Source organism: Xiphias gladius, chromosome 1, assembly GCF_016859285.1.
Source record: "Xiphias gladius isolate SHS-SW01 ecotype Sanya breed wild chromosome 1, ASM1685928v1, whole genome shotgun sequence".
Lineage (NCBI taxonomy): Eukaryota > Metazoa > Chordata > Actinopteri > Istiophoriformes > Xiphiidae > Xiphias > Xiphias gladius.
The window spans coordinates 30,814,014-30,832,867 of NC_053400.1; the positions used below are offsets into that span (position 1 = coordinate 30,814,014).

General features: G+C 46.3%; 1 protein-coding gene across 7 annotated transcripts in view; it reads right to left on the bottom strand.

Moving 5' to 3' along the window:
• nav2a (neuron navigator 2a) overlaps positions 1–18,854 on the bottom strand; it is a 232,745-nt gene that overhangs the window by 5,123 nt on the left and 208,768 nt on the right. For 6 of the 7 annotated variants that reach the window (XM_040124570.1, XM_040124551.1, XM_040124561.1 and 3 more), the window contains 18 exons: positions 17,118–17,162; positions 16,423–16,583; positions 15,754–15,936; positions 12,696–12,748; positions 9,744–9,767; positions 9,259–9,333; positions 6,803–6,886; positions 6,563–6,686; positions 6,155–6,354; positions 3,877–4,049; positions 3,502–3,655; positions 3,106–3,286; positions 2,680–2,780; positions 2,499–2,594; positions 1,981–2,158; positions 1,485–1,720; positions 474–625; positions 128–199 (listed from right to left, as the gene is read on the bottom strand). In XM_040124570.1, the coding sequence (XP_039980504.1) occupies positions 128–199; positions 474–625; positions 1,485–1,720; positions 1,981–2,158; positions 2,499–2,594; positions 2,680–2,780; positions 3,106–3,286; positions 3,502–3,655; positions 3,877–4,049; positions 6,155–6,354; positions 6,563–6,686; positions 6,803–6,886; positions 9,259–9,333; positions 9,744–9,767; positions 12,696–12,748; positions 15,754–15,936; positions 16,423–16,583; positions 17,118–17,162 (2,292 nt within the window). The remainder of the gene's footprint in view (positions 1–127; positions 200–473; positions 626–1,484; positions 1,721–1,980; positions 2,159–2,498; positions 2,595–2,679; positions 2,781–3,105; positions 3,287–3,501; positions 3,656–3,876; positions 4,050–6,154; positions 6,355–6,562; positions 6,687–6,802; positions 6,887–9,258; positions 9,334–9,743; positions 9,768–12,695; positions 12,749–15,753; positions 15,937–16,422; positions 16,584–17,117; positions 17,163–18,854) is intronic. The other variant, XM_040124541.1, reaches the window with a different exon arrangement.

Genomic DNA, 18,854 nt, shown 5'->3' on the forward strand with positions numbered 1-18,854 from the left:
AAACACATCGCCCGAAATGTTCAAATTTTCCCCGACGACGAGCCCGTGGAGTTGAAACTTTAAGGCCGCGTATATCTTTCAACATCCAACTGCCAGTAGCGGGAGGAAGAGATCAGCGGCAGTTTACCTGAAGTTGTGGTGAAGCTGCAGGTTGGGGGCAGATGAGGTGGCTTGGCTCATGGTGCCGATGATGTAGGGGCTGAAAGGAGAGAAGCGTTGCATCCGTTAAAATCCGTCCATTAAGTCTTGACCACACCTAATACGTCACTGGACATGTGGTTTTGCTCAGATTTCTACCACGTAGAACTCTGTAGAAGCAGGTCTAACAGGGCTCTATACTTTGAAAACATTTGAAGTCACAAGTGAAGTGAAACATCTTTTGCTTAACTGTATCTAAATCCTTGCAAACGTTCATTGTTTTGCATGATTGTGCATGTGAATGTGTGTGTGTGTGTGTGTGTGTGTGAGCTGACCAGTGCTGGTAGTTGCAGTTGAAGAGGCCGTTGAAGATCTCTCCCAGGGAGCTGACATGGTGCAGGTTGTCCAGAATCACCACCAGAGGGCTCTCCACCCCCGGGACGCCGCTGCACTGCTCCGCCAAACCCGACAGGTACTGACGCAATTCCTACAGAGGGAGGGAGAGGGAGAGAGAGAGAGGGAGAGAGAGAGAGAGGGAGAGAGAGAGAGAGAGAGAGGGAGAGAGAGAGAGAGAGAGAGGGAGGAGAGGGAGAGAGGAGGAGAGAGAGAGGAGAGAGCAAGAGGGAGAGAGAGAGAGAGAGAGAGAGAGAGAGGGAGAGAGAGAGAGAGGGAGGGAGAGGGAGAGAGAGAGAGAGAGAGAGAGAGCAAGAGGGAGAAAGAGAGAGAGAGAGAGAACGAGAGAGAGAGAGAGGGAGAGCGAGAGAGAGAGAGAGGAGGAGAGAGAGAGAAGGAGAGAGAGAGAGGGAGAGAGAGAGGGAGCAGGAGAGCGAGAGAGAGAGAACATTTGAAATCATGTAACCTTTTAGCATTTTTTTTAAAATCTTTTTCGAACCATCAGGTTTTTCTGCACAGAATCTTTTTCACCAACCTGAGCCAGAAAGTCTAGAAGGTTGAAGGTCAATATTGAGTTCTTCATCCCGATGTGTTAAATGACCCACCTCGTGCTCCGGTGGCAAGTTTTCATTTGTTCCTTACTTTATATTGAACATATTTTTTTCAAAACTTGCAAAATGTGGTGCACATTTGCCTTCTCTCACTTTAATCAACTTTGACATAGTAAAATTCCTTTTTAGATTAATAATGTAATGGACAGTGGGTTAGTTGGTTTTCGATGGGTAGTTCTGCTCTCAGTCGTTTTGGATTTGTAATTCATCAGAAGGTGCAACAGAATTAAACTCAGTCCACTTTGATGTTAAATTTCCAAACAGTAGAGAACAGAAAACCAATGTCTGCGTGTCGGTTCAGCTCTGAGGAGTATCACACAGAACATTTGTGCGGGCGTCTACCTTGCTGGACTTGTGGTCCACGTTAAACGTGACAACCGCGTGCGGGGTCAGAGGTCGGCCCTCCAGCAGCAGCAGGTGTCGCGATAGCCGATTGGCCAGGTAGGTCTTCCCCGTGCCGCTGGGGCCCGACAGGATGACTCGTCTGTGCTCCCTCAGCAGGGAGACGTAGCGCTGCAGCATCGGCTTCGGGATCAGCGTGTCGAACACCAGCGAGTCCACGTTCTCGCTGGTCACACCTGGACACACACACACACACACACGAGGCAGGAATTTCATGTCAATGGAGGCAGCCGGTCTGCGGGGGATAGATGATGAGTTTCTGGAAATATCTTGTGCTTTTATTTACTGGCACCGTCAAATTAGAATGAATTGAACTACAACCGGTTTTTCTGCTGCCGTTCGCTCTCTGCTATCAACAGACCGCTAGAGAGGTAAGAGCTTCCCAGACAGACTGGAAGCGGCAGCAGCGCGCCGCCGTTTGCGGCCTTGTCGGTACCTTTGAGCTGGATGCTGATGGTGTTGCTGTCCCCGACCAGGTAGCCGCAGGGCAGCAGCTCGGGCGTGTGGGCGGCGCTGAGGCCGCTGGGCCGGTGGATTTCCCCGATGTTGTATCCCTCCACGCTGTCTGAGCTCAGGCCCAGCTGGCTCCCCGGGTCCACGTGGGTGATGTACTCCTGTCGGACACAAAGGTTCCATGTTTAGCAGCTTTTTAAACGATCCAACTTTTGTCCTTGTACTTAGTTTCTAAAGATAATATCAGAGCTCTAATGTTTTTTTCGGTTCTAAAGGAAAATGTTTGAAAATGAAAGTGGTCTTTTTGAACAACCGAGTGTGTTTTTTGGTTTGTCATAGTAGAAAACCTGCGCTGTCACTGTTGAAGAGCTCAACATCAACCACATACTCAGAACTATTAGATTCCTTTTGAGAACTTGAATCCGTCTTCAAAACAACACTGTGGCGACGTGTCTCTGTCTCGTTATCGGACTCTGTATTGCGGTTATCCCCCTCGTTTACCTTGAAAAGGCGTCGGACCACTCCGTCCAGAACGTCCCACTTGGTTTTACCGCTCACACCGATGCACCCGATCAGAAAAGGGCGAGGCCGGCCCTCCTGCGGTGGAAAAACAAAGCCTACAGGTATAACAACAGTAACCAATAGAGAACAGTTTTAGCTGTATTTTTCAACCTGGTCTCACCTCTCCCCACTTGCTGTCCTCGTCCAGGCTCACTACGATCTTGACGTGTCTCCCCTCCTTCCTCATCCCTCCCTCTCCGCCGGTGTCGTCCAGCAGCATATCTGACAGAAGGGCAGAGCGAGTCAGACTTCCCACGACCTTGCCATTACCGTGGGTATTGGTTGAAATATTCAAATGTTAAATATTTTAGTTAGTGGCTGATTTAAATCACTCAAGTGTTTCCGCGTTTTTCCCTCTTTCAGAAAGCAAGTTACTTTAGCGTGTGACAGTGTCATCAGTTTATTGTGGTTTAGTGTAGGAAGTTTATTTTCTGTCTACACAGAAATGTGTGCTAATGACAGAAAATTGTACCCCCTGCGCTAAACAACTAATCAAAAAAAACGACAACTTTATGCTGTATGTCCCGGGTCATCAGCTCTGTCTTACCCAGGCTGGTGGACTCACTGGTGGTGAGGTTGAGGCTGTGCTGGGACAGCCCGGGCCCAGGGGCCTGGCTGTTTGTGTGGGGGGGAGGAGAAGACGAGATGGAGGCCTGGGAGCCCGTCCTGCTGCCCTGGCTGTCCAGCTTCAGACGGTCGTTCTCCGCCTTCAGTTTCTCGATCTCCACCTACAGACACACACACCAAAGCAAAACTGAGGAAAAAAAAAAGAATCCAGCGTGTAGGTCCTGCGCCTCATCCCTCAAAGTGTCACCACAGGTAGGCCAGAGCTTTAGCAGTTATGGCCTTCAAAGTCTTAAATTCTGCACTTAAATTATAGCGCAGCTTTCAGGTCAACTACATTTTAAGTGTTGTGTGTGTGTGTGTGTGTGCGTGCGCAGACCTGCATGCGATTCATGGCCTCCCGAAGCTGGTCCAGCTGATGGGCGGAGCTGAGAGCCTCAAGGCGGATATCAGTCAGCTTCATCTCCTTCTCCCTGAGCTCACTCCGCAGCTGCATCACTGTTTCCGCCTCGCTGTCCAAACACTCTGATAACCTGTACACACGCACACACACACACACACACACACACGCAAGCAGGACACCACAGTTTAGCCACGTGAAATATTGGGATTTAAGCAGTTTGTTTGTTTTCCCATCTGCACTATTTGAACAATTTCAAGTTCAGGCCAGATTCTATCTGGATATGTTTGTACAGGACGAGCTACATATCCCCAGTAGTCACACAAAGACACACAGAGGACGATGTGTACATACAGCGTGTTGGAGTGCGTGCTCCTGAGCATGTGGCTGGCGGCTGCGGTGCCGTTGTGGGGCAGTTTGGGGGAGGACGGCAGGGAGGAGTCCGTCATCTCCTCGATGTCGGAGTGAGAGGAGGCCGACTTGGGAGATTTCTTCTTGCTGAACGCTTGTTTGAAGGAGCTGCGCAGCTGCAGGTGGAAAACAAACAAAAGGGGGAGAGAGAGAGAGAGAGAGAGAGAGAGAGAGACGGTGAGCGGGCGAAGGACGCGTTCCCAGATACACAAGGCTGGGAGGGAGAGGAGAAGTGTGCCGGGGAAAACAGCTGTGAAAAAGTGCAAGTGAGTCGGAGGGAGGAAGGGAACTATGGGTAGGCTGCCTTGTGACTTGAGCTACAGCTCTGGCGCAAACGCACAGTGTGTGCAATGTTTTTCAGAGAAGGGCTTGATCGTATGGCCACTGATTTATACTCTTCGTATGGCTCTTGCTTGTTTTTGATTTGTTTAAAAGTCATCGTTTTTTTTAAAAAAAAGGGGATATTAGTACCTTTCTTAATGCATCACAGGAGAACTTTCACGTGGGAGCAGGTGACAGTGTTGGGTGCTTTGATAGCCAGATTTTTGGACGCCTGAACGAGACAGACCGGCGTGTGTGTGTATTCAGACTGAAAATTTGATATTAAAAATATTAAAATATTATTTGCAGTGCAATCAGTGTAGCTGAAGCATTTATTTTTCTAAACCTACATAGAGACATGATTTACCCTCCCTCCTTCACTTTCTAATACTCTAATATTTTGCAAGATGTACTTGTCTGTGTAATTGCTGGTAAAAAAAAAACAAAAAAACCCCCAAAATTAGCCATATTCAAACTACATGCGGAGCAGAGCCAGATATTGTTTTGGACTTTTTGTCTTCAAACATCTTTGCAGCTGCACCAAAACTATCTCAACATTATGTCATATTAATTGTGTTTGGCCAGTTACACAAACACCCACCACAACATGGACCCGGAGCTACAAGCTGCATCACTAATACCCTTTTTTCTCAGAGTGTCTTGGTATTTTTAGGTGGATTTTTTTTTTTTTTTTTTTTCCCCCAAGAGCTGGCTCAAGTGTCATAAGAGCAGTTATCAGGGAGGAGCGGTGTTGAAGAGGGGAGGAAAGTCACTACGGTGGCAGCAAAGGACAAGAGGAGAGGAGGAAAAGGACAGAGGTTAGTAACCTAGAACAGGTGCAGGGGTTAGGCAGCTTTGTTTCTTCCATTTCACACAGCCTACCATTCTTACCTCATAGACCTGCCACATGAAGCGAAGCAGAGGAAGACAGAGAGACAAAACAGCACATGTTCATATGGGTTCGGGTGTGTTAATGTTTCATGGAGGGACAGAGATTAAACTAGAGGCCCCTAGAAGGCCAGGGCTGATTTTATTTGACTTCCTGGCAGCTGTAGGATAATTCTACATCACCACCACCATGAAACCAAGGGTCTTTCATGATCCATTATATACTCTCCAACACACACAGCCCCTATACACACACACTGTGTGAGCAGCACCTGCATGGAGGGGGCCTTCTGTGGGGTCTCATCTACGCAGACACTGACAGCTGGGAGCACATCCACTCACACACTCTAAGGAGGGCCATTTATTATCACTGTGACCTAAAGCGGGAAACTCTTTCACGGCTACCAGAAAGCGCCACGCTGCTCTTCCGAAAAATTCGACAGTTATCGCATGGGGATCAGAAAGGGCAACCACAGGCGGCTAACACGTCAGTCTACGGGACGACAGAGAGGGGGGGAAAAAAAAAAACGTAAGCTGCGTACGTCTTCATCTCTCACTTGTCCTCCGGTGCACAAAAAAGTCTTTCAACGGCAAAAAGGAGAAGTTCATTAATGCAAGATGTTTTGTTTTATAATCACTATTAAACAAACAACCAATGACCTGACATTAGGGACTACACACTATCCAGTACACACTGATTTGGTCATTTGCGGCTAAAGAGACAACAACTACAATACAACCAAATTGTGTCTGATGTTTTGCTTTTTTTCCCACCAAATCACCAAATCAGTCATTACTCGATATTCAAGAGGGCGGCGTCTACGGAAATCCTAAGTGTATTCACCTTTTCTCCAGTGAAAGATGCCTGAAGGGGCAGAAACCCAAACATGTGACATCAACACACACATGGAAATACACAGACAAATAGACAAAGACTCTAGCCAGGAGTCCTGGCAGGATGCTGAGATCCCGTCTCTCACAGCTCATCCCTTTCAACTTTCTGACATCTCACCCAGTTCTTCTTGTTCTTCTTCTTGTTCTTTGCGTCAGTGTCCATGTTGGAGCCCACGCTCGAGTGGCTGGTGGCGCTGGCGACGCTGCTGACGCTGTCGGAGGAGTGCTGCCTCCTGATGCGCAGGTCGGGCTGATGCTGCTGCTGCTGCTGCTGCTGCTGCTGCTGCTGCTGCTGCTGCGGACTGCCGTTGCTGCCGGCTGAGGAGAGAACGGGCAAGATTTTCACACAAAAGTGCAGAAGGCCATCTTGTTTGTGTTCCACAGAATAATGTTTTATGGAAAAACTCTAAATCTTCATTTCTTTGCATTACTATAGTCAAGTTCTAAAATGTTGGCACAACATTCAAGTGAAAAATACCAACTTTGACCTTCAAACTACCCTCCTTTGCGTAGCGTTTGCCTGTACCTGTCCTGTCCCCTTTAGACGCCAGTTCAGGCGTGTTGATGACTCCGTTGATGGCGGCCTGAGCGACGGCGTTCTGCTTCTTCAGCAGCTCGATGGTCTTCCTCAACTCATTCAGCTCAGAGTCCTACGCAGAGAAAATGACAAGAGGATCACGTCGGCTGCGGCGAGTCTGAACGTGCACTTTGATTAGCGAACAGCACAGTGAACAGTCTGTCATAGAACACGAGGGGCTGCTCTCACCTTCTGCTCTGCTGTCAAGGTGAGACTCTTCAGCCTGATGGTCATGTTGCCCAGACTCTGTTCAAACGCTGCCACCAGGTGAGCCTGCAGGAGAAACAAGCGGGTTACAAACGGGGTCTGTGTATAACGCGGTCCGTCCATCTAATAGAGCGAGAAGTATAAAAAAATAAACTTTGGTGACACAAAAATAAATTGGTTGTTAACAACTACATGCATCCAACACTGTTCCGTATGTCAGAATGTCCAACTGCCACATAAACACATTCAAAATAATTATGGCTAAAGAAACGCAAGTTCTCCAGTATCAGAATCTAATCTAATAAACAGGAGTGAAGACAAAAGCTCATTCCAGCTTTAGAAGAAAGGTTTTCTCATAAACCTCTTCTACAGATGTATCCATACTGAGAGGAACTGGATCCTGGATCGCCAGAGCCCTAAGCTTCTAGCCGCAGGTTGACGGCTGCGGGACGCCATGCAGCTGGAGGCTCGTTCCCTGACAGGGCAGCTAAGGGCACTAACAGAGAGCTCACTGGGTCGCTAGTGACCTAATGAAGGCGGAGAGATTTTGTTTAAGAACACGAGGAAATAAAAACATTTCCACTGAGCTGTGATAACCAGCCTTGAGCTGAGAAAGTGAATCTAAACAGCCTCCTGCATCTGAGCAACTGGATCCGGGGAAAGATCAGAGCTACTAACGCAACTGCTTCGACAAAACCCAAACATGGCATCAGTCGAGTCGTCTTCACACCGAAATGAAAACATAAGCAAACCCAAATAATCCTGGAAAATAATAATGCCCAGTGGTAAAACTGTCATCCCCTGTGGGTCAGCTTCGGACAGGTTGTCGCGCTGAAGCCGAACCATTACATCCTCTCCACCACAAACGGTCCGTGGGGCCGGATCCACTCATTCACGCGACAGTCCTGACGGCAACATGAAGTCGTCTTCGGGTCAACCTCTGTTCCCCACAGTTTGACTTGATTTGACGGACTTCTGGCTCAGATCGTGTAAGGCTAAACGGACGCTCCGACAAAGTGATAACAGCGGGGGGGGGGGCAGGCCTCAGACTAGGTAGGTGGGACTGGGTGCAAAGAAGAAAGACAAGCAGGTTTCAAAGGAACGTGTAGACATAGCAGTAAGAATCACACAGGGTCACAGAGAATATAACATGTATATAATTTTGGGTTCAACGCTGCTGATTTTGGTGGTTTAAACCCACCAGTTAAACAAGTGTGAGCGCAGCCATACTTCACTACACCGTATCGGGCTTCGGACTACAAATGTAAGTGACCCGCAGATGTCTGCAGGAAGTGTGTGTGAGGGTTGAATAAGGTGCTGACTGAAGTGTGATTCAAGCTCGTGACTTTTTGCAGCAGAAGATGTTCTTAGATTCTCGGCCTTGGGGGCTACGAGGGGCGTTCAGATAATTCGTCATCCGTCTGCGGCGTGAAATCAGATATCAACTCCCCCGCTCGCCACCCGTGTTCCTCTTTCAGCCCTCGCGCCACGCTTTCTTGTGTCCAGGCGTCGTGAGCTGTAAATCTTGGGTCCGCATCTGGGACAGTCCCTCAGCGGTGTGCGGAGGTTTTGACTCCCCGCCGTAATCGGACACCTCGGCCTTCCTTCCATATCTCTAATCCGCAGTTGAACCACCGGCGCGCACTGACTCGGCCGGCAGACTGCAGGCAGAGCGTGGTGGGACTTGTGTAATATAGAAGGCAGGGTGGCAGAAAGGATCGTGCAGACGCTCACAGAGATTTTCTGATGGCTCTGCCAGATGTAAAATTACAGCCCCTGTGAGTACATTGTCTGTGGGAGCTATCTGTTCAGTATTCGATGAATATCGCAAAACGTTCTTTGATGAGTGTGTGAAAAGAGCAAAATGTTTGGGTGCTCCTGAGGGACACAGTGCCAATTTTTTTTTTTCCTTTTAGCAAAACAACTTAAACTTAAGTCTGCTTCGGGTCAGGGCATATTGATTACAAGTATTTTCCGAATGCTCACACTTATATTCCAGTTGGAATGTGCTCTTCCAGCAGATCAAGCTGGTGATTTGTTTTGTTTTTCCCCCCAATCTTTGCATTTTTCAATTCCAAACTTACACTTTTATTAGAAGAAAAATTACATTTTAAGATCCAGAAAAATGTAGTGCCCATCACAAATGAATGGGAATCTGTCTCTGAAATGCCTCATAAATAAATAAAAAAAAAAAAAAAAAAAAAAGGATATCACAGTAGTATATTAGACTGATATAATGTAATTTAAAATCTCATTTTCGGGCAAACTTTCACGGCCCTTCGTTGTTAAAAATTGCAAAATTAGTTCTTTATTGGCCATATAAGCGATTAAAATTTGATAAACACTGGAAAACGACAGTATACATGTTCAATTAAGTTTGTTCGGGAGTGTGTGTTTTTTTTGTGCGTGTGTGTGTGTTTGAGTGCTTGTTCACTTGCATTTGCACTCAGCTGTGTCGTCAGGGCGGAAACCTTTTCCTGGGAGGCGTCCAGCTCCCGGCGCAGCTTGCGGATCTGAAGATGTAAAAAAGCACGACATCAAAAAAAAAGCACCACGATAAAAGCATAGATACCTGCTCCATGAAAGGCGTTCAGCACCAAGCACACACACACACACACACTCGCACACATCCAGAAACGTAATGAAAAAAAAATACTGTGGCAAAAAATGAGGGAGGCTCCCAGATTTGAGCTCTGATTATGTTCAGATTAAAGAGATGAAACAAAGCAGATGCATGTAAGAGGACATTCAAGTGTACACAGGTGTTCAGAGAGGAACAAGAGCCTGTTACAGGGTCAGTCACCACACAGTTACATATGTAACTAGATACAACTGTGAAAACAACCCCATGTTCCAACAAGTCCAGCCACTGCACACGGAAAATTAAAGAGGACGGAAGTGCCGGGGGCGGGTTGACGCTTACCTCCGACTGAGACTTCTCCTCATTCTGTAAAAACAAACATCAGAACAAGAAAAAGAGAAATCATTACAGGACATACTGAGTGAATTCTGACACGCTTTAATGAATAAGAAGAGCAGTTCAAGATGCCGGGGGTCAGGCTACACATGTCCTGACTCCTGTTTGATTTATTAACTCCACGGAGGTGAAGCTTTCTAAACTGTGGAGTAGATTGCCTGGTGTAATGTGTCAGGATATCCTCCTGAAGGCGTTTCACTGCGACATCTGAGCGTGTGAGCCCCATTGTCCTCGTGGACTGCGCACACAACAACAGTGAGAAAAGAAAGGTAGGCAAGTGCATGCGGAGAGCGCCCTAAACAAGTGCTCGCACGAACACAACACACCCTGCCGCCGCTGATCGCCGAATGTGCAGCCAAACATGCGACGCGCGGGTTTACATGTAAACAGGCTGCGGCGGTAAAACTAAAACGGTATCTGGAGCTGTTTTAACCGCTTGTTTGACGTCACTTAAAGGTCAGTTGGTGGGGAAGTTTACAGACTCAAAACTGGCTCTTTTTGTAGCTAAAATCTGATCTCGGATTAAAGAATCCAATGAGCATAATTCCAAAATGTTTTACTTTGGCGCCATCCAGTGTTAGTATCACTGGAGGATTTAAAAGAGGCTGTCACCACGTAGAAATTGATGGATTAAACAGAGGTTTAATACTTTCTATTCACTTGAAGTTCACTAACCTTGCCAAAGAGGTTATGTTCTTGGTCCTGCTTGTTCGTTTTATTAGCAGGGTATTTGGGATTTCAACCAAACTTGGAGAGTTGTCAGGTCACCGGACAAAGAACATTGGTTTACACTTTGGTTCAGATCCAGAGATTTTTTTGATGATTTTTTGTTTTTGTTTTTTTTGGACATTGCGAGATTTCATTTTGAACATTTTCATTGTGACTAATCTGTATTTACTTCCGAATGAACAAATCTGGCTCATTTATCACACGACTGTCGATCACCAAGTTTTTTTTTTGAAAACCGGTGTCTGGTTTTAAAGTGGTGGCTGAATTGTGTATGTGCTCTCTCTGTGTTTTTCTTTAATCGGTTTTTTAATAAATTTACAATCTTTGAGTGATTTCTAAGGCCCGCTGGAGGCCTGAACGCAGCGGTCGTGTTGTGACAGAAGCGATGAAGCAGTTTAACCGATAATTAATGATTTTTCATGCGGGTCCACCTCCCAACCACTGATCACGAAAACAAGTTTCAACAGCACGATGTGTCTGTGCTTGTGTAGCAGTGTGAAAGCACATGCGTTCCGCGGCATGAGCGGATGGTTAACAAAGTGGCATCGCGGTCTACACACCCAAACAGAGCCGTAGATCACGCACACATGACCGACTGATCCTAGATACGCAAACAGAGCAGCCTGTCTGTCCTGGAAACCCAGACAAAACACCGAGATCTCCCTCCGACGCACAATCCTGGACCAGCACTGCACAAACAATAACAGGCCCGGGAGCTATCAACATCACAGCGGCGAAGCATTTCGGTGGAAAGCAATAACAAAAATGAACAAAAGGAAAGGAAGCTGAGGAAAAGCAGAGGCTAAATTGGCAGCGGCAGAATTGGTTTCCCTTGTGTTGATGCGGAATTTCCGAACATTCGGTTAGTCTTTCAGATACGAAGCGTCTGGTGGCACAAGAATCCACATCTGAGGAGACAGCTTCAGTCAGACATCTCACCTGTCCCTCATATTTTACTGATAAAGAAACAGAGACAACAAAAGTACGTCCTGTGGAATTACACATTGGACTTACAGCTGTGTTTCACTCCAACAGGGCACCAAAAAACAGAGTGAAGGACCCCTGCCCCCTACAGCGCTCCCCCTCCTCGTCCCTACCGTTTGCTGCCAGGGTGTGACGGTGCCCGTCAGGGATAAAGTTGCCATCATTTTGCCTCCGCTCTCTTCTCCCCTCTGATTTCAAACCTCTGACTCCAAGGACCAGCCGGTGCCGAGCAGGGCTCCAGTGTCTGCGAGTTTCCCCTGCTACACCTGCCCAGGTGTGTGACCCAGCCCACAGAGGGAGGAGGAGCTACGCTGCGAGCCACTACGCTCTGACTGGCTAGAGTGTACACATGTGAGCTGTCCCAGGTTTTTTGCCTGTGGGACTACAGAGAGGCCTTTTTTTCCCTCACAGGGTGCCTGAGTCAGACATCTGGATCGATCAGAGGGTAAATGTGTAACAGTATATATTTCATGAGGCCGTAAGCACGAGCAGAAATTGGCTGCTCTGCTGTGAACATGAACTGTGCTGCTATCGGAACTTGAAGAAGAACTCACTGCCAAATTAGATGCTGCCGCTTAGTTCTAACAGTACAGGCCGTTTACCGCACAACACTTTTCTTTTGTTCATTTCTCAGCAATAATTATACAGAGGCTTGTTTAGTTTAGTTTTTTTTTTTTTTTTTTGCTGATACTGATGCTTTACAAATGTGTGTAATTAACGCTGATGGTGTTCCAACACTGAAACACCCGGATAGCCTATAATCTTATACTTAAAAGTAGAGCCAGACGTACATATATCTGTATTTTTGAGGCTGATACCAATTTTGATATCTGAGAAGTAAAAAAGAAAAAAAAAAAGATCTAAATGTGTTTTTTTTTTAACATAAACTTATTTTTAAGATTGATTACGATTTTTTTCTGTCACTTTTAACTTTATTACACGGGTTACAGAGAAGGAGTCGGGAAACATGATTTTTTCAGCAAAGATCCTGGTCGGGACTGAACCCGGAGACATCGCGGTGACATGGTTTGTACTCTAATCCCGTGGCCACCAGGAAGCCCTGAGAAGCAAATATGTCTGATCCCATAAATGTGGTTATTAAAAGGCTGTGACCTCGACATGTCCTGAACGGGAGACTTAACAGCTGAGAAATACATGTGTCAGTGCTCTCTTTTGTGAACTCACCGTGGAGTAAATGGAAGAGGTGCTGGAGACCAGAGACAGAGATGATCCGTGAACTGAAGGGACAAAAACCACAAGTAAAAGTTGGGATTAGAAAGAGCATCTATACACACACCAGTCCACTAATTATCAACACGGCAAACCACCCACCCCGCTTCAACCCTGCCCACCCGGCGCCGTTCCTCCCAGTGTTCCCGGTTCCTCCCGCACTGCCCACCTCTTCCTGAGCACGATGACCGCAGAGCTGCAGGCATAGCGCTAAAACTCCGACATGTTACCGTCAGACTGTGGCGCAACTACCGGCAGCCTGGGCATTACACCGCTAATGACTCAGCCGCTAATCACACATCAGAGGCCGGGACACAACGCCAGCACTGTTTCCTGCCTGGGAGCAGATCAGAAAGGATCAGGAGTGTGAAGTCATCAACCGCACCGAGAGGTCGGGCTGATCTCAGCAGATTCATTTATTCATTCCCGGACCGCAGGGGGAGCAGACAACCTTACTGAGGACTCACTTGTATTTTAATTTGGTCTAGACAGGGAGGTGTGCTGGGAGCCACATGAAAAATGGAGAATTCACTGCTGTCTGGTTAGGATCTCATTAATCGGCTCTTGCAGGTCATGTTGTGGTTTGTCGTAGACCACTGTCTCACAAGATAATACTGTATAGCAGAATCTCAATGATTGAAAAACCATCATAATCACAGAACAATAGTACCTCTCCATTTATTATAATGCTTTATCTTTTTTATACTCTGCAAGATTATAAGGCACAAAAATCCCCAGTGACTTCGACTATGCCGTGTGCAGGAAATGGGAGCGGAAAGTAATTCCGAATGTAAACGCTCTGAACCTCATCTACCTTTCACATTCAATTGTAAAGCAAAAAATGATCAGTAAGTGTCTTAAAGCAAACATGCTTTCTACAGACATAGCAGGAGGGTGAGGACACATAGAGGTAAGGGGGGGGGGGTATGAAGTGACAGTGTGCAGTGGTGTTGCTCTCAATCAGGACAGGTCTGACAGAGTGTTGGGTGGGTGATGTGCCTTTTGTCACGTCAATCTAACAGCGGTCGGGTAACTCGACACTTTGGCAACGTGCGTGCGTATACGCACGTCCTTGCAGACCTGCGCGCTGCGATCCAGCAGACACACATACACACACACACACACACACACACACACACACACACACACACACACACACACACACACACACACACACACACAGAGCGAGAGAGAAAGTTCTCTTGGATGTTTCTTGTATGTCATCACCTCCCTCTCACGCCTCTCACTGTGATCCCTGTTATTATCTCCTCCACTGAAAGGGAAGACAGACTCATGGAGCTGGGAAAAGTGAGCGAGACAGATAGAACTATGCTTCTGTGGGGGGGGGGGCAATAATAATAAGGTTGTATCTGTTTCATTGTGCATGTGCTGCCTGTTCATTTGGATAAAAGCTTCAGAATACCAGGCAAAGCTCAGCAGGCATTTGCAAAGTAGGCCATAAAGTAGATGACTGATAGGTGTCTCCTTCTCTTAAGCAAAATTAACTTCACTAGAAATGACTGAACAAACACGCTGCTCAGTGGGCTATCGACTGCCTTCCAAATGTAACCCTGGAAAAAACTGGTGGCTGCTATGGAAACGCCATCAATCTTCTCCCAGAATGTCAAACTTGAATCGATTTCTGACTGAATTTCTGGTCAAAAAGTTCCTGTAGTTACAAAACAATGGCTCACCTTAGCTAGCCGCTGAGGTGGTTCAGGAGTGAATCAAGTGATCCCCCAAGGGGACGCATCTAGATGATTTTCTTGTTTGGGATATGACTCTGTATTTCTGTAGTTTGGATTTGCTTTGGTTCTTAGAGTATGGATAGCCTCTCCATGGACTCAGCATGTTTCCGTGCACTGTATGCTGGGATGAAAACAGGCCTTTTTCCGGCGGAAGGCAAGGTGCGCCAAACAGCGATGCACAGAAACGTGCGCGCATGGGGTCAGGCTGAAGTGGGTGTTTTTCAGAATCTCGCAAAAAACAAAACAAAAACAAATGAGCCCTTACCAGGTTTCCTAAGAACCACGCACGCAGCTGATTCCCCTAAGGCGCCTGTACAGAACCAGTTTCGGTGTCACTGGATTTGATCTCCAAGTCTTTGTCCGTCTCTCGTGTTGCCCTTTGCGCCGCGTTTTTTCATCTCCCCCCCTCAACTATGCAGGACAAAAGCTACCTTTGGATCCCTTTAGACTGTTAGGTGCAAAATCAGTTATTGATTTACTACATTTCCAATCAGGCCTTTTGACAATCTTGAAAGACGGAGCGTAAAATGTTTGAATTCACCTGGTGGTTACACAAGCTGAGACAGAAAAGAGTTTTTGCAATCAGGAAAAAGTTAGACTTGTGCATTTTACTTGCAAACATGTCTTGTGGCTGCGTTATGATGTGCTCTAATGTTAACAGTCTGGTTAACTGAAATGTAGGCTCACTGCCTACAGCCATTTTTTAACATTATTGAAGTTTTTAAGAGTGGGTTTTTCCACTCGGAGAACCGTTTCAACACAGCACTACATATTCCTCCCTCTCTCCCGGTCTTAGCCTGTTCCTCTAAATCAAAGCTCTGTGTTTTCTGTGGCTCCGAGGATTGAGCAGAGTCCAGTGGAGCAGCCTCGCCTGAGCAGGGAGTCTGCCTGCTGGTGGGAAATGCTCGGCTGGTTACTTTTCCCAATAAACAAGCTTACGCAAAAAACAAAGCCACACCAAAGCTGATTATGGATTTCTAAGGGGATAGAGGGCTTTTCTCAGAGGAGCGGTTGTAATCCCTCCTAATGTTCCCTAAACAAATGGAATAATAACTCTTTTGGCATGGGGATGTGGAACAGGGAAGGGGAAGCTTCGGAGCCGCAGAGAGATGGGGGCATGCAGGTGTCAGAAAAGGATTACACCTAATTACAGATTTAAACAAACGTCTGAAGAAAACATGGCCAGGACTCACACAGAGTCCCTGAATATGACTCTGAATGTTCTACTTGTCTGCATATCCATCCCTCTCTCGTCTCCCCCTTACCCTCCTCGAAGCCGTCCCTGAAGGAGCCCGATCGGCTCATGGTGCGAGTCTTCTCGTCGAGCGACATGCAGGAGTTCCTCAGTCGACTGTCGCTGCAGGGGTCAAAGGAGACGTCCTGATTGGTCAGGCTGTTGTTGCGCAGACCGGCGAGGTTGATCTGAGCTGCGGAGGTTGGGCTGGATGCTGTGGAAGCGATACAGGAAATTATATAAGCCGCAAGGAAGGATTTTGTGATCCCTGATGTATGCTTTTTATGGATTAATTTTGACAATAAGTAATAATTAAGAGTCCACAGTAACATCTTCAAATTGCTGGTTTTGTGAGACCACAAGTCCAGAACCCAGAGATATAAAATCTACAATGATACAAAACAGAGAAAAGCAGCAAAGAATGTTTTGCATTTTTGCTGGATTAATGACTTAAATGACTATCCATCAATTTTCTGGCCATTCACTGGTAATATATAATGATATGACTAGAGCCTCATGTGTATCACAGAGGCTAAACCCGGTAGACTGGGGTAACTGCTCCCACTTGAAAACCTGCTGTCTCCTAAAAGCAGAAGCTTCGGGTTAAGCTTGATGATAATGTAGCTGACCGTAATGTCTGTGCGACGCCACCCAGAAGAAATGAGCCCCAGATAAAATAAACGCGCGGGGCTGGGCATACCGAGCTGTCCGAAGTTGAAGCGAGTGCCGGAGGGGGAGGTGAGGCTAGAGCCGGGGGAGAACGGGGAGTTGCTGGCCGAATCCTGAAGCCCACTGGTGGAGTGGGAGCGCAGCCAATCGCGGGCCTCCTCGTGACCTCGCAGCTGTGGGGACGGGCCATACCTGCAAGACGTCAAAGAAGAGGTTAAAGTGGAAGCAAGGGAAGACACTAAACAGAACAGGTGCAGTGTGGTTTCTATGATTTTACAGGACAAGCTGATCTGGCTTGTGATTTTTCTGACTTTGCACAATCAGTGAGGTGGATTTTGTTTTATCTTAAGCAGCCAGATTAGTAGCCGGGATCTAACATCGGATGAATCAGACGCTGGAACAAGAAATTACAACAGCTGGAACACAGACTGATTCTCAGCTGTGAGCAACAGAGACTGGGGGGAAAAAAGCGGAGAAGAAGCCAAAGAATATCTGACCCCCCACAGTGACAGCTCTGTACGACGACAAGGCGACATGCCTCTTCACAGACGCACAACACAACAACACGTGCCAAGTGCCAAACAAACACTTCAGAAAGCATTGTTAAAGCGTGAGAACAAGCCTCGAAGAGTGAATGTAGGCGCGGGAAAAAAAGGAAGACAGAAGGCAATTTGGTGAACCAGTGTGCAAGAGCGCAACATGTCCGGCAGTGAGTGAAGTTAATACCTGAGTCCCTTCTTAGGCAGAGTGTTTCTACCACAATGTGGCCCGCTGTGGGAGAGAAACACTTCAGAGCAGGAAAGAGAAGGAGGCACGGAAACATTCGGCTGCATCTCTCAAGGACTACCTAATACGATTTTTAACCTTCAAAGACACTTTTCATATCAACACTAGTTCATCCTACACACTGCAAAAAAATCTCTATCTTGATATTTAATTTTTATATTTTATTCAGTTCTAAAACTCATTTTTTTTCCTCTCTCAAAACAACTGAAGACTAAGACAGATTGATAGACTGGAATTAAAAAAAAATGACATTGGATTATAGAAAATTCATTTGTCTCATTGCACTGGCTGATTATGTTAATTTCTTTTACTGGAAATGAGACTTTTAGGGCTCAGAAAAAGCAAAACATTCCATAAGACTGAGATTTTTGCAGTGTGAAATCCGAAATAAAACAGCCTATGCTCATTCTAGTTGGTACATCTGCACAGATATAATATACTCAACCACAGGGTGGCAGTATGTCACAGTCAAAACAGACTAGAGGGGACCACTAAACAAAAGCACTGAGGACAACCTCATATTTGCACTCTCTCACAGATTTCCATTCATACAGGAGCTAGAGGTCCTAAAAATAATCACAAGCTACCACACAGAGCAACACACTTAAACACAAAAAAAAAAGCACAAAATACAACAAGCTACCACACAGAGCTACTTCTCAGTGGTTCTCTGTGATGCTTTGTGTGTGGCAGCAGGTGGTAGATTAGTAGGAGCCTCTACAGCTGTTTCACCAGGAGCCCTGACACTGCCGGCTGAATATAGAGGTAGCGGAGGGGAGATGGAAGACAGGAAGGAAGTAAGGTAATAGAACAGAAGTAAACTGCGAGATTCTTCACCAGTGAAGTTAACGAGAAAACTCAGCGAGGAGGGTGATGTCATGGCCTCAAAGCTTCGACTCCAGATGCTATTAAGCTTCCTCTGAGACATTCTTGTCACATTACACAGGCAACCTGTCAGGATGGAATCCGCCACAATGGCCACAATTACTGTATGATAGACCGAGGACGCCGTGGGATTCTGAAAGACTCTCTCTAAAGTTTCGTGTCAGAACTGGGCGGGATTTTAACGTGGTCAGTGATGAAAGAGGTGTTTAGATGGTTCACTTCGGTGAAAATATCAGTATCAAAAAAAAAAACAAAACAAAACTCCATTGCAGGTAAACGTCACGCTTTCAGACTTTTCAATGAAATAAAACTACACAAGTTTAATCTGGGAAATGTACTTGAGAATGAAAGTACTTCTGCAGAATGACCACTGTCAAAGCATTATAGTATACATATGCAGCACTACTGGATTATTATTACTGATGCATGAACGGACTGTATGAGGTTGACGTGAAGCCAATTTTAACTACTTTTATGAAACTGCTGGGTTATTTAATCTACAACTGGAAATTGGTAACTAGCAACTAGACAATAATTACCTCTGAAACGCAACGAATTGGAAGTATTAAAAAAAAAAAAAAAATCACTATGTAACTTCTGAAAGAAGAAATAGAGCATTCAGTACTTTATATACGAGAAGCTGAACTTTACCATTAGCTGGAGGTGGCTAATGTTAGATAAGAGACGAGCTCTGGAGATATTGCTCTGGAGCTCACATTATTAAAGTAGTTCGCTGACTTCATGACTCTTCTTTACTCGTGCGATCGTTACACGATGTTTTAACATTTTCTC